Source organism: Hyalella azteca, unplaced genomic scaffold, assembly GCF_000764305.2.
Source record: "Hyalella azteca isolate HAZT.00-mixed unplaced genomic scaffold, Hazt_2.0.2 contig9392, whole genome shotgun sequence".
Lineage (NCBI taxonomy): Eukaryota > Metazoa > Arthropoda > Malacostraca > Amphipoda > Hyalellidae > Hyalella > Hyalella azteca.
Genome location: NW_025939466.1, coordinates 63,566 through 76,399, shown reverse-complemented (window position 1 = coordinate 76,399; position 12,834 = coordinate 63,566). Strand labels below are relative to the sequence as shown.

The window sequence follows — 12,834 nt, the reverse complement described above, 5'->3', positions numbered from 1 at the left end:
CCTCCTCCTCCTCCGACCCTCGTGACGCCTCCCCCTCCTCTCTTCTCTTCGCCTCTCCCCCACTCCCCTCCGCCCCCTCCAGTTCCTCGGCCCAGGGTGCGGGTGAATGGACTGGAGTCCAATCACCCTAAGGGCCGCTGCCAGCCTGTCCAAAACGGTTCGCCACCGTCCGGCAGGCACCGATGCGGGCCCCCGAGGGGCCCTCGCCTCGAAAGTTTTTATAGAGGGGTCCGGGGCGGCTACTCCCTTCTTCCTCTGTTGTGAACGGGGGGATGTTGGGCATCTCCCCTTACGGCTTGATCCCACATTGCCCCCCGCCCCCTGGTGGATCCTTTGCCGCTCCAGGGGCCAACAGCTGCCGGCCCCGGGCGAGTCCCCCTTGCGCCACTGGAGGCGAACCACCGAGCAAAGTCTTACTTTGATCTCACAATAATTCATGTTCATCATCATAATCACCATCGTCATATTTTCTTTTTCGAACAAGTACAAAAAACTAAATGAAACTAAAAAATGTTGAACAGATGAATAATTGTGTATTGAAAATACATCTCATCTTCGTTCTGTTTTGATAGTACATATATATGTTGATGGTGGAGATAATTCAATCAATATCCAAATAGAGCATCCAAAGTCATTTGTGCGGAAGATGATTTTTCCGTTTTTTCCATTTATTTATATGGTAGCTTTTCTCTTTTTGGCCACTCTGTATCACTTCTCGTTATTTTCTACTCTTTCATAGTGGCACCGCACACACACACACACACACACACACAGACAAATGCTGGCAGCTTGCCAGAATTTGATATTCACATTCGTTTTATTCAGAAGTATGACCACATACAACTCTAGGCTCATGCATAATTATATTAATAAATGAGGGTGGTAAATGACCAGAGAATTCATTGATTAAAAATTTTTTCAGGGTCGAACCTTCATTATAAGTTGGTTGATCAGAATTCAGATTTTTGGAACTATTTTTTATTAATTAACAACGTTTAGAATCTACTAATAATTAATTATCAAGTAACGAGACGCATTTAGCGATGACATTTGTTCGTTTTGGATTACTTCTTTTGAATTTGGATCACTTCTTATAACGTGCATTTTTATCAACCAACGTCTTCTGAAGGTTTGACCATGAAAAAAATTTAAATAATTTAATTGTTCGGTCACTAACCGCCCTTATTCAAGCAAGCTAATTCTGCCATCCAATACTAGTAATAAGATTGCATACGCATCTACCTGTTGAAAAGATAGCATATATTCGTGAAAGATAGGATAAACATTTTGATTTTAGCATGTTCCATTATGCTAGTTTTCTTGAAAAGATTCGCTGTTCTTGAATTTTTCCTGGTGTAATAACGGTATCAACTAATTTATGATCTAGAAGGTGTCAGAGAGTAAAAATTTATAAAAGTCTACCATTCATTTCACTCGCATATGAGCATTTTATGCCTGTCATTCTATTTATAGTACCGCTAAGTTTTTTTTAGAATAATATTCAGGTTGCGGTTGTGTAATTATTATTTAAAACTTAAAAGCAAAGAAACCACCACGAAAATTCGTACAATCTTTATAAAAAACGTTTCGGAGTCCAGCTCCATCGTCAGTTAGAGAATTCTAGAACACAGATAAATCAATTATTAATAGTTAAGATTATAAAATACTTGAACGGTAAAACCTATCTATTCACAATTTCAAATGGGTAAGAGCTAAAAGCTGAATTTAAACTAGTCCTCTGTTTAAAAATATATAACGATTATAAAATGTAGTAATCGGAAACACCAGAAGTGGAAGCTAAAACCTTGAAGTCATTATCAGAAACATCGCACTGCTCGGCTTGAGTGCGCACAGCCGTATGAGGGGGCGCGGAAGCAAGAGACCAGTTTTACAACTCCTTCCCATATGTTTATCCTGTGACTCTAGAATAAAGATAAAGACAGACAGACAAACAACAAGAAGTGAGGTTAAAGAGAAGTGTTGTAAAAAGAACCGATTTAAAATTGTTCACAAATAAAACACGAAGATTAACATTTGGGAAGTTCTTTGGGAACAAAAGATTCAGCTCCCTAGACATAGTTTAGGATGCAGGGCCTAAGTATGGAAGAAAGCAATTAACAACATTCCTACTGTCGCGCTCGGGAGCAATCTCATTGTACGGCTTGGACATTAATTTCTTTATTTAGTTAAACACCAGATTAGTCGGAAATCCATTAAGCGAGACGATGTTGCGTATGAAATCGAATTCAGCGTGCAGAGCATGGTAATTGAGTAGAACATATACGAAAGCCCCGAAGTAGAAGTGTTTGAAGCCTAATAATCTCAAATCGAATAAGAGCTAAAAAAACAGGTACTGAGAACTGTGGAAGTCGATTTTCGGAATACAGAAGTTTGAAAGTGGCCATTGAATTTATTAATATTGCAGTCGAGGAAGGACAGGCCATTGTTTGATTCAAGCTCCATAGTAAATTTGCTGGATTTATGTAGCAAATTCAGGTAATCGAGGAAGAATTTGACATGAGAGGGATGCTTGAAAATTCACTAAGTTTCATTAACGTATCTGTTGTAGAAAATTTGCTCAATATCAGGAGGGCAATTGGACAGCCAAGAAATCTTATGAAAACACCGGAAAATATTCGCAGAGGTTGGACCAAGCGGAAGACTCATGCCGAAACCGTCAATCTGTCGACAAAAATTGTTAGCAAATATAAAAAAAGGTATACAATAGATAATTCCAGAAGAGATAAAAAAAACTACGTTGCAACCCTATAACGAGATCATTTACATATTAACAGAGAGGCAGATTTCAATGGTTTCATGAAGAGGCTCATTGGTAAATAAATTTTCCACGTCAAAAGATGCCATAGTAAGGTTAGCACTGGACATTGATTTTTGTGCTGGAGCGCAAGGTTCATGGTGTTTTTCCCAAATTACTGAGATTTAAACTGTACAAACGGTTTCTGCATACTTCCACCTTCTATAAATCATGGCAGAACAAACTCCTCATCAGGGAATTATCCTCCAAGAAGAATACTCTGAAGATTATAACGGGTTCGGTTATAATAATAATAGCGGGCAGGGTGGCCCAGTGGTTAAAGTTCAGAGTACCAGGATTGGAGCATATATATAGAGGCGCGGGTTCGATCCCAGCTCTGTGCACCAGTTTATATGGTCAGAATCGGCGAGAAGGCAGGGCGGTTAAGCAAAGCAAAATTGAATCAGTGAGTTGCGCGTTCGAGCCCGCAACAAGCTGTGAATATTCTGCTATGTTAAGAATCGGCGACCGGCCTACGGCCTAATAAACGCTGAAACCGCTATTATTAATATTATTATTATTATTATTATCAATATTATTATCATTATTATTATTACTATTATTTATTATTATTATTATTATTACACAAATATGGTCCGCCATATTTATGGCAACGCATGTTTTTTGTTATTTCTCAATGAAACAAACAGGTGCATTGTTTTTTATTGGATGAGCTAGAAGCGAAGAATTACCTAAACAATTCTCAGACATATTTATTCAATATGACCACCCTTAGTTTTAATGACGGCCTCCAATCTACGCGAGATAGCTACACAGATGACACACAGTATTTCTTGAGGGATCAAGTCCCATTCTCTTGTCAATTTAGACTCCAAATTATCCAAAGAATCATAAGGTGTTCTGCAGATTCTACTCTCTAAAATAGCCAACAGAGAAAAGTCGAGAGGATTCAAATCAGGGCTTCTTGAGGGCCATTCATTTGTGCCAATGAACGCTGGGATGTGACCCTGAATCCAGTTTTGGGTCATTTTTGAGCCAGGTGATGGGGCAAAGTCTTGTTGAAAACTCCATGGTGAGTCGTTGAAGTGATTACGGGCCCAAGGTAACAACACAGCTTCCAAAATGTCTGAAATGTATCGCTGACTGTTCAATTTCACTCCTGAGGGGGCAAAAACTAGTGGGGACCTCCCAGCGGCAATTACCGCGGCCCAAACCATCACGGACATGGGATTTTGATATCGTGTTGCTGTTCTGGTTGCCACAGATCCATCTCTACTCCAAACTCTGTCATTTTGACGGTTAACGCTTTGTTAAATGTCAAATTTTCTCTCGTCGCTGAACACCAAGTTGGGCAGCGTGCCATCCTCAATGAGATCCAGAATGTGCTGGCATCTTTCGAGCCTCATTCGTTCATGACGGTCTGTTAGTTCATGCCTTGTTTGCATCTTGTAAGGGGATATTTTGAGGTCATCTTTGAGGACTCTACGCACTGATATCTGACTGACTCCTGCTTCTGCAGCTAATTTTGCAGCTGAGCGACGAGGTTTTCTCAACTTCTCCCTCGTTTTTTAACCAATTGTTTTGTTCGGACACTTCGTTTCCTTCCTTGACAAGGTCGGTTGCATGTTTCACCAGTTTCCTTGAATTTTTTAGCACCTTACACACAGTTTCACGACGAATTTGGAGCTTTTTGCAATGACTGAAATACTCTCGCCCTTTTCATGAAGGGTTACAATTGCATTTCTATTTACTGCTATAGGTAATAGTAAATTTAGACACCTTAGACTTCTGCAATATAAAATAGGGGAATTAATAGATGATATTAGGCTTCATAATAAAGGAAAAGTCTCCTAGAAATCAATTTATTTTTATATAGCTAACATCCGTTGCCATAAATATGGCGGACCCTGTATTATTATTATGTAGTCAATTAAAGTAGAGTCGATAAATTATACATATCCAGTCATCCTATTACGTGGTTATGTTAATGATATTTACCGAGAAATGATTCCAACAAAGATGTTTTATATTATAGCAGTTTTCCCTGAGCATAACCTCGACTCTTCTACAGTTAACTACTACTATTATCATCACATTGGACTTAAAGTTACGGCTCCAGATGGCAAGTTAACCTGGAGCGACGGCTCCCCAGTGCTCTACACAAGTTTTTCCTCTGTTATTTCAGGTATTGTAATTAATTTTTATTCATACATTTAAAAAATTTACCGTGTAAAGCAATTAAAATCAGTAAAAAATAATGTGAGAATTGTGATGGCTGTCCATAACTGCATTTATTATGAACAAATGAACAGCCATTTCGATTTACTTATGCGTAACAAAATTCTATGGAGACAATTCGAAAGTAGGGATACGATTACGCCTGCGGTTTATCACAGAATTTCATCTAAAATTGCTCCATGTGATGCATTTGGAAGCTTAATCAGTAGCAGAGGTTTCCTTTATTTATAAGAAAGCATTAACGTTTGAACAAGATTCTAGTTACTTATATACGAAACGGAAATTCATTTATGAGATCAAAATACATCTAATCATTTAATTTTTTTACATGTTACTTATGTTGGGCATTTCTGATCTATAGATAAAAAAATAAAAAATTAGTCTGACATTCGATAAGTTTATCAAGTTGAAACAAGAATAAGTTGTTCATTAATTAAGACGAGAAAATCATAGAAAAAATTAAAAATATGGAATAACATGGTGCAGCGAGCCCACCCCTTTTTTAAACTAAATTTTTGATGAAGTTTCAATTGATACGAGGTAGTTCATTGTTTTGTTGAAAGTTACAACTATTGAGGAATGTATGATGTGAATAAGAAGCTTATAGAGTTATTCAATTTTCAACGAAACACTATTTTGTAATAAGTGTCAAAATGGGCCCATTGCCCCACCCCCATGGGCAATGGGCCCATATGGGCTCGGGGCAAGGCGGCCTGCCACCCCTGGTCCCTTTACCCCCATTGCATATTTTTTTGTTTTAAAGATTATAAAACAACGCTTTACAGCTTGAAATAGGAAAATGTAATAAAAGTATTACATCCATTCATTTATTAACAACCTAAAAAATCATATCCTTAACTTGAAAAAAATATATTTTCGACCTAAAAAATCTTTCACTGACGTGAAAAAAATATTTCCTTATTTAAAATTTTTTAATATTAACATTTCTCTTTTAAAATGATTGCTTTAACCCTTTTGGTTGTAAAATCTTTAGCCCTAAACAGGTTTGTGCTGAACTAGATAACGGATGTGACTTGAGTCACACAAACTTGCTGCAAAGGAGCAAGGGCATCATTCTCATTGAAATAATTTAATAAGTCATTAAATTAATGTTGTTAATAAAGTGGTAAAGACCAATAGCCATAAGTTATTCATTATTCAGCTCGTGCTTACTATAGAAACGAGTTTGTTTTGATGAAAATAACAGCGATTTCAGTATCCTTCGAAATGTGAGGGTCACACGATGTTGGGTAAAGCGAAAACTGAAGTTCTTATTTGACAAGTATGTTGCAATTGAAAGAATATTAATCAAAATGAAGAAAACACTCTAGTATTATTCCAATATCTAAAGCTACGCTGGACAAAATCTATCTTTTTTTTCAGGGATCTTCCATATGATGATTTTTGCCATATTCTTTATATATATACTCGTATGTTTCAGCTCCTACTCCAAGTTCCAATTTCTACCTGGCCCAAGTCAACGGTTTGCTGTGGACGCAGTACAATTATCTCGCCGTGAATTATTATTTCTGTAAGAAATCTGCCACCATAACCAGCCTTGTACCGCCGTCATCTGGACGTATTAGTGTGAGTACTTCTTGGTACCGACACTTGTGAATGATGCGTTGAAAATACAAAAAGTTGCATTGAGAATACATTGATTTTACTTATTGCCAAAAAAACATAATTAAACTTATTAGGGTCTGGTGTCGCTCTTTAAGTCTTGTATTCTTTTAAAGCTAAATTCTAATGATAACTAAAAATGCAATGATGCAAATCATGCACACAATACACTGGTAAAAAATGGTTTTGATACCATTTTGTGTGTGCTGAAAAGAATTTTCGCTCCCAAATTAAAAACTGTCTTGGTTCTTTCCATAGCACGCCGAGTTTATGAATTATTGGTATTCATAAGGCAATTATTTATAGTAATTATATATGTATATATTATTGAATGTTTTAATCGAAGCAATCCTCTGACATTTATGCATATTACTTTTAATTATTTGTCTGTTTTATTTGTGGCTGGATTAGAACCTAATGCACAAATAAACATAATGAAATGACAATAATTATCATGTTTTATGCATGGAATACACAAATGAACAAAAATTTCTCTGGGTACTATATATATATGACGAGAGTATTAGTCACTTGATACCTTCCAGGATGTGCTCGGTCAAATCTGAAAACAGACAAAATACCTTCTCTTCCCTTATAGGGAAGCAGGGAGGAGTATTTGATTGCCTATTACAACTTTTTATCTAATTCAAAGGCTGACAGAACAGATAATAAAAGATAAATAAGAACATATAGAAAGAACAGATAGCAAAAATAAAATACTGGAAAAAAGTATAGTTGTGGACGAAGGAATGAAGAGATCGACCTTTTTCCAGCTGGACAAAAAATTACATTGGTAAAATTTTAGTCTTCATGACGTGTAGTAAACATGGAACAATTTGTGCATTTTTTTAATCATCAGCTCCAATCTGCACGAAAAAAATACTACAACATTACCAAACATTTCGCCATATTCAACAGCACCAAAAATTCATCCTAATTCTCTGCCCCATAACAAAAATTCTGCCCCATTCAGCAGTACCAAATATTCTTTGCCATCCACCAGTTCCAAACATTCTTCCCCTTTCATAACGGTATCACACTATCTACCTCATTTACCATTACTCAGTAACGTACGTGAAAAAGTGCCACAAATTTTGTATGTAAATATGTAAGGGAAGGTTCAAACCAAGAAACAAGTAGCCGATCATCCGAAACCTTTCTTTGTATATATGAGCAGTATTGCCCAAATAAAATATACCTCTTTGTTTTTTTGGGGTTGAAGATCCAGAATAGCTATTGTTCACTCATCCCTCCAGAGCTTTCATTTTTTGCTCAAATATTAGGGCCATCCGGCTAACCAATGTGCCTTTGCCTTATATAAATTTTTGGGACAATTTCATGGTATATGCCACACTTGATATCCAATTACTCGCTGGAAATTACGATACGAAGGTATATTGTTATGTACAATGCTTTTCACCAGGCAGTGCACAGCTACACGTACTCCACCAAGCAGTGCCATCCCAACATCGTAGAGACCTGAATATTCAATATAAATTTGTTGGCCTTGAATGTAAAACCGAACGTGCATTTGTTGCTGGTTCTGCCAATTAGGTATCAGTCATCTACTTCATGGCACGACTTTGAAATTGCCTGATAGAGCTAAAGGGATTGATTTTTTGCTGCCACGTACTTTGTATCAAGTTTATCCATGAATTTTGTGAAGCACGTAATAGAACTACTCGTTAACTACCACGTGAGCTAAAAAAATTGAAAAGTCTGGTCCCATTTTGTTCCATCATATGAGTTAACAAACGTACTCGTGAACACACATCGACGCCATATCATGAGCGGGAGATGATCATGGTTCATTCAAATGACGTCTGACCAGAGAAGCCTAAGCAGCTGCGCTTTTCGGTTTGATTACGAACATTCGGTCTAGCGTGCAATCGGCTCCTTAATAGCCGCCGAATGATGTAGGTGGCCGATATGCGCTTGATTCTCCTCTAAACCGACTGTGTGTATTCTGGGGCCACCGCTAATGGAACGTAAAATTCGACTGGGTAAAGCCGGGCACGCGCAAGGCATTTTACAGTTACTGTTCAGTCCAATATTCATTATGCAGTCCTTTCATTATTTTCTTTTGAAAAACGCAACTTTGTTTCGATAGTTGACTGATCGTAAAATATTGGACATCGACACGTTAGGTGCTGGTAAAATGTTCAGTTGCCAAACACACGGCCTGCATCTAATTGTGATTGCAATGCGCGACAGATTTTAGAGTCAACCGATTTACTTGCAATTGCTTCTACTCGGAACAATTGCTTCATCACGGCTGACCAGAAACAAAAATTTTCCAATATTTCTACGCAACTATATATTTTTCATGCCTGCCTTGATGCAGATTAATGTAACCATGAATTATGGTACTAGAAGAAGACTCGAGGCAGCTCGATGAAGAACACAATTATGGGAGACTGTAAAAATTTATTTCGAAAGTTTTTGCATGGGCATAGGTAATCAATATTGCTTGATGATATATCTAATACTTGATTTTTTTACTTTCATTTCACATTTAACTTTTCTTCATTTCGCTTTCGCAGTAACTCGGAATGCCGCTGCACAAAGTATCCCACCTTCAACAGGCACAAAAAATACCTGGTGAGTATGTCATCGACAGGAGCTACAATCACAGTATATGTTATCGACAGGATAGCGTTCAAAGACGAAGTACTTTGCTGATACTAATAGAGTGCTGTTAAGCAAAATAACAATGCCCTCACCTATGTATAGCACTAGTACGAAAAAACCTCAAGAGATGATAATTGTTTATCATATTAAACTGTTCTATGATCTATATCGTATTTCATGAATTTTCTGACTTTTTTTCAAAAAGTGGATTATGAAAATCGAGATTATAGAGAACGGAATTCTCGAGCATCTTGAATTTTTTGAATCCGCGGAACGCTGTACTGAGCGGCTTGTTATCTGAATTTTTGCAAGAGGAATTTTTCAGGCAAAAAGTAGAATTAGTTTGAAATTCGTGTAGTATATTCAGTAATTGAAAATTCATTTTAAATAAAAAAATTTCAAATTCTATCTTATATAAACATCAGCATTCAACTGCAGCGAACGGTTTTATTGATAAAAAATGAAATTGTAATCTTGTTGCTTGTGTGTGCAGGCGCTGGACCTCCATTTGTGACCGTGCAAGAGACGAAGACAGAGGGAGAAGATGACAGTCAGCACTCTACGGTGTAGGCATCACACGCGCTTGTGCTTTTATCTTTATTACAAATTTAAAACAAGCCATCAGAGAATGCAGAGGAAACAAGTTGAACGTCCCGAGTAGTGTCTGTCTTTTCTTCTTGTGTTAACAATCTTAACAATAATATTAGCTCTGTTTAATTATTGATTTTATAATGAATATGCATTTAGATCCATACACTACCTACCAATAATTGTTTGTCAACCTAAAATGTTTCTTATTTCACAGAGAAATTAAAACAAAGATCATATAATTGATAAAAATTATTGTAGGGTAAGTTATAGCGAATGTTGTCCGCTCTGATTTAATGCTTGCAAGTATATATGCAATTGAAAATGTTTATTCTGATCTCCCACGTTTGAGTTAAGTCAACACGTTGACTCCGAAGTGGTACATATGCGTACCACGAAATGTATTTCTCCATGACGTAGAAGTAAATAATTCAGGGTTGCCAGATGGCCTAAAAACGGCCAAGTCCGTAAACAAAAAAGGCCAAAAAGGCCAGTAACTCAATATATACTAGTATCTTTGTAGTTTGATCTGTAAAAATTCAATTAATTTCTTTTAATTTAATTAAGAAGTACCCATATCATAAATTTTACCCAGCCAACGCAATTGAAAGAACTAAATCGCGGTATTTGGCCGGAAAACAAGATTGACTGGTAACCCTGTATTTATAATAGTACAAAAAATTAAATAATGGTACAAGATGAAGCAACTGGAGTCAACGTGTTAGATGCGAAACGATGTATCAAGTTTCAGCCCCGCCATAGCGTTTGCCCCGATAATTGTTCTACTCAATTATTATCACTGAGGAAACCGGAGATTATTCCCGTTGGAAATAAAATATTTAAAGTAACAAATGAATCTAATTGTGATAGAAGTTGTACTCATCGTATTGGAAACAATATCAATGAAGATTGACGTGCGTAGGGTGTCTGAACACGCCGTTGAATAAGGTTATGACAGCGAAGATGATACTCGACCAAATTTGTTTTTTAAGGAGATTATCGAATTGGGAAATTTATTTAATTATCATCTGTTCACTTCTGACTTGTTTGTTCACTTTTTAGAAGCAGTCAAGTTACTTCATAATGTACATTCCGAAAGAATGATTCCCAAATTTATTAAGTGATTTTGATATTGCGGAATGATTTATTTTTTTAACATCATCAAGAAATTTCTTACTAGTTTCACTAGACCACGACGGTGCGTAGGTTTTATCCCAGCAGGTCGTCGTTACACAAGGAAACGTTCGAAGCTCGGGAATTAAAAAACAACGACCACTTCTGGCAAGTGGGCAGGAATTTGGTAGCCTTGCGTCTGCTGCTAGAGCTATAAGCTATGCATACCAAATACCCTGATTTTCTGCTTGCAAGGGACAGTCGAAACCACACGAAATTATTGAAAGAAAAAGCATTTGAAGCCAAGGTTGTTCACAATTTGTGCATAAATTCCCTCTGTTACTAGTTGATGCCTTCTGATAAAATTCTTCTACCGCAGCTCCTCATGAAATTGGGATTGATGAAGAAATTCACAGGATCACATGAACCACGCCTACCATATTTATTCAAGCACTGTATCTACGCTGGATATTCCCCCGACACACTAAAACTCAAGATCTCATAACAGAACCGAAGCTTTCATAACACCAATTCCAAAATTGTAGACCCATTTCTTTTTAAGACATCCAGGTGAAACTCTGTGAGACGGAATATAAAACAGCAAATTAATACGAACACTTTGTCATTCATAACACACAACACACTGAGAGAAATGGGTGGATCGGGATGACCCACTTAGGTGAGTCATAGCCCGTCCCTAAATTGATCTACTTTTATGACTCACTTGCCCCATTTGTTGGTCATACTGACCAACAATACCCTTTAAATTTAAGGTATGACTCACTTGAGGCGTTAAATCGCTTGCCTACCATACGAACCGAATGTTCGTACACTTCATGCACTGTGCGAATGTTGTGGAAGGAGTGATCAAAGAAAAGTAACATTCGAACAATACTTATTTAGAAACTGCTCTTTTAGCAAAACCTTTCCTTACAAATTCATTTATATCATACATAATTTTACTTTAGAAGCACGATAATCCTCTTACAGAAAATAAAAGCTCAGTCCCTATTCCACACCGTGGGTTAAAATGTTTTGTAACACAAAAATAAAATGAGTATAATAATATAATAGGATGATAGAAGAGGTCCAAAACCCCAATGCTATTAAAAAATCACGCAAAAATAAATTTAGGTCTTTCAAATTGCATTCGAGAAACCAGTTCAAACAACAAACGAAATTACAGAATAATGAAGCCCACATCATCATAAGTTACTATTTCTGACTTTCTCAAATCATTGTAACAATATACAAAAGCCGGGACCAAATTTCAAACCAGGCGGATGAAATTAATTTCTTAATGAGCTAGAGAGAAGACTTAGTGGTTTGCATCAAAATATATAAGCATTTTTAAGGCATCTTTCAACAATAGAATTGTCTTTGATGACAAATTTTGTTGTCCTTGTGGGTGAAAGAATAGGTATAGTTCAATGTCATGAAGAGCAAGCCAAAAATCTGTGTCTTTCAGAAGGCCCTTAGCAACCAGCAAATTGTAACATTTGCTGCTGAAGCAACTGCAGACTCGTACATTCCAATGCACCAGTTCTGTAGGGGCTTTCTCCTTTTTTACCATGATCTGGAGTACCGGTAGAAGTATGGTCTCTTGACTGTCAAAGAACACCAGAAGAGAAGGCATGAGGTAGGATATCAGCAGCAGGTGCACGGGCAGCAGTACCTCCAACAGGGACAACACTGGAAGGAGCTTCATCCGTTGAGATGGCTTGGAAATTTTCGCCAGAAGATGAGGAGCCATTTCCTGAAATTCAAAGATGTATGTTATCACCAAACTAAATATAGCTTATTTGCAATGTTAATTCATAGGAAAAAATATATTTTGCTAACTATTATGCACCAAAGCAGGCGTC

The 12,834-nt window shown here is 37.0% G+C and overlaps 1 protein-coding gene across 1 annotated transcript in view; it reads left to right on the top strand.

The window, feature by feature from the left end:
* The window catches only part of LOC108673665 (macrophage mannose receptor 1), a 50,530-nt gene extending 40,664 nt beyond the window's left edge, over nucleotides 1–9,866 (top strand). Inside the window, exons 17-20 of the mRNA XM_018161523.2 lie at nucleotides 4,848–4,961; nucleotides 6,456–6,601; nucleotides 9,181–9,238; nucleotides 9,762–9,866. Coding sequence (XP_018017012.1) covers nucleotides 4,848–4,961; nucleotides 6,456–6,601; nucleotides 9,181–9,183 — 263 coding nt within the window. The 3' untranslated portion in view covers nucleotides 9,184–9,238; nucleotides 9,762–9,866. The remainder of the gene's footprint in view (nucleotides 1–4,847; nucleotides 4,962–6,455; nucleotides 6,602–9,180; nucleotides 9,239–9,761) is intronic.
* The last annotated feature ends 2,968 nt before the right edge of the window (nucleotides 9,867–12,834 follow it).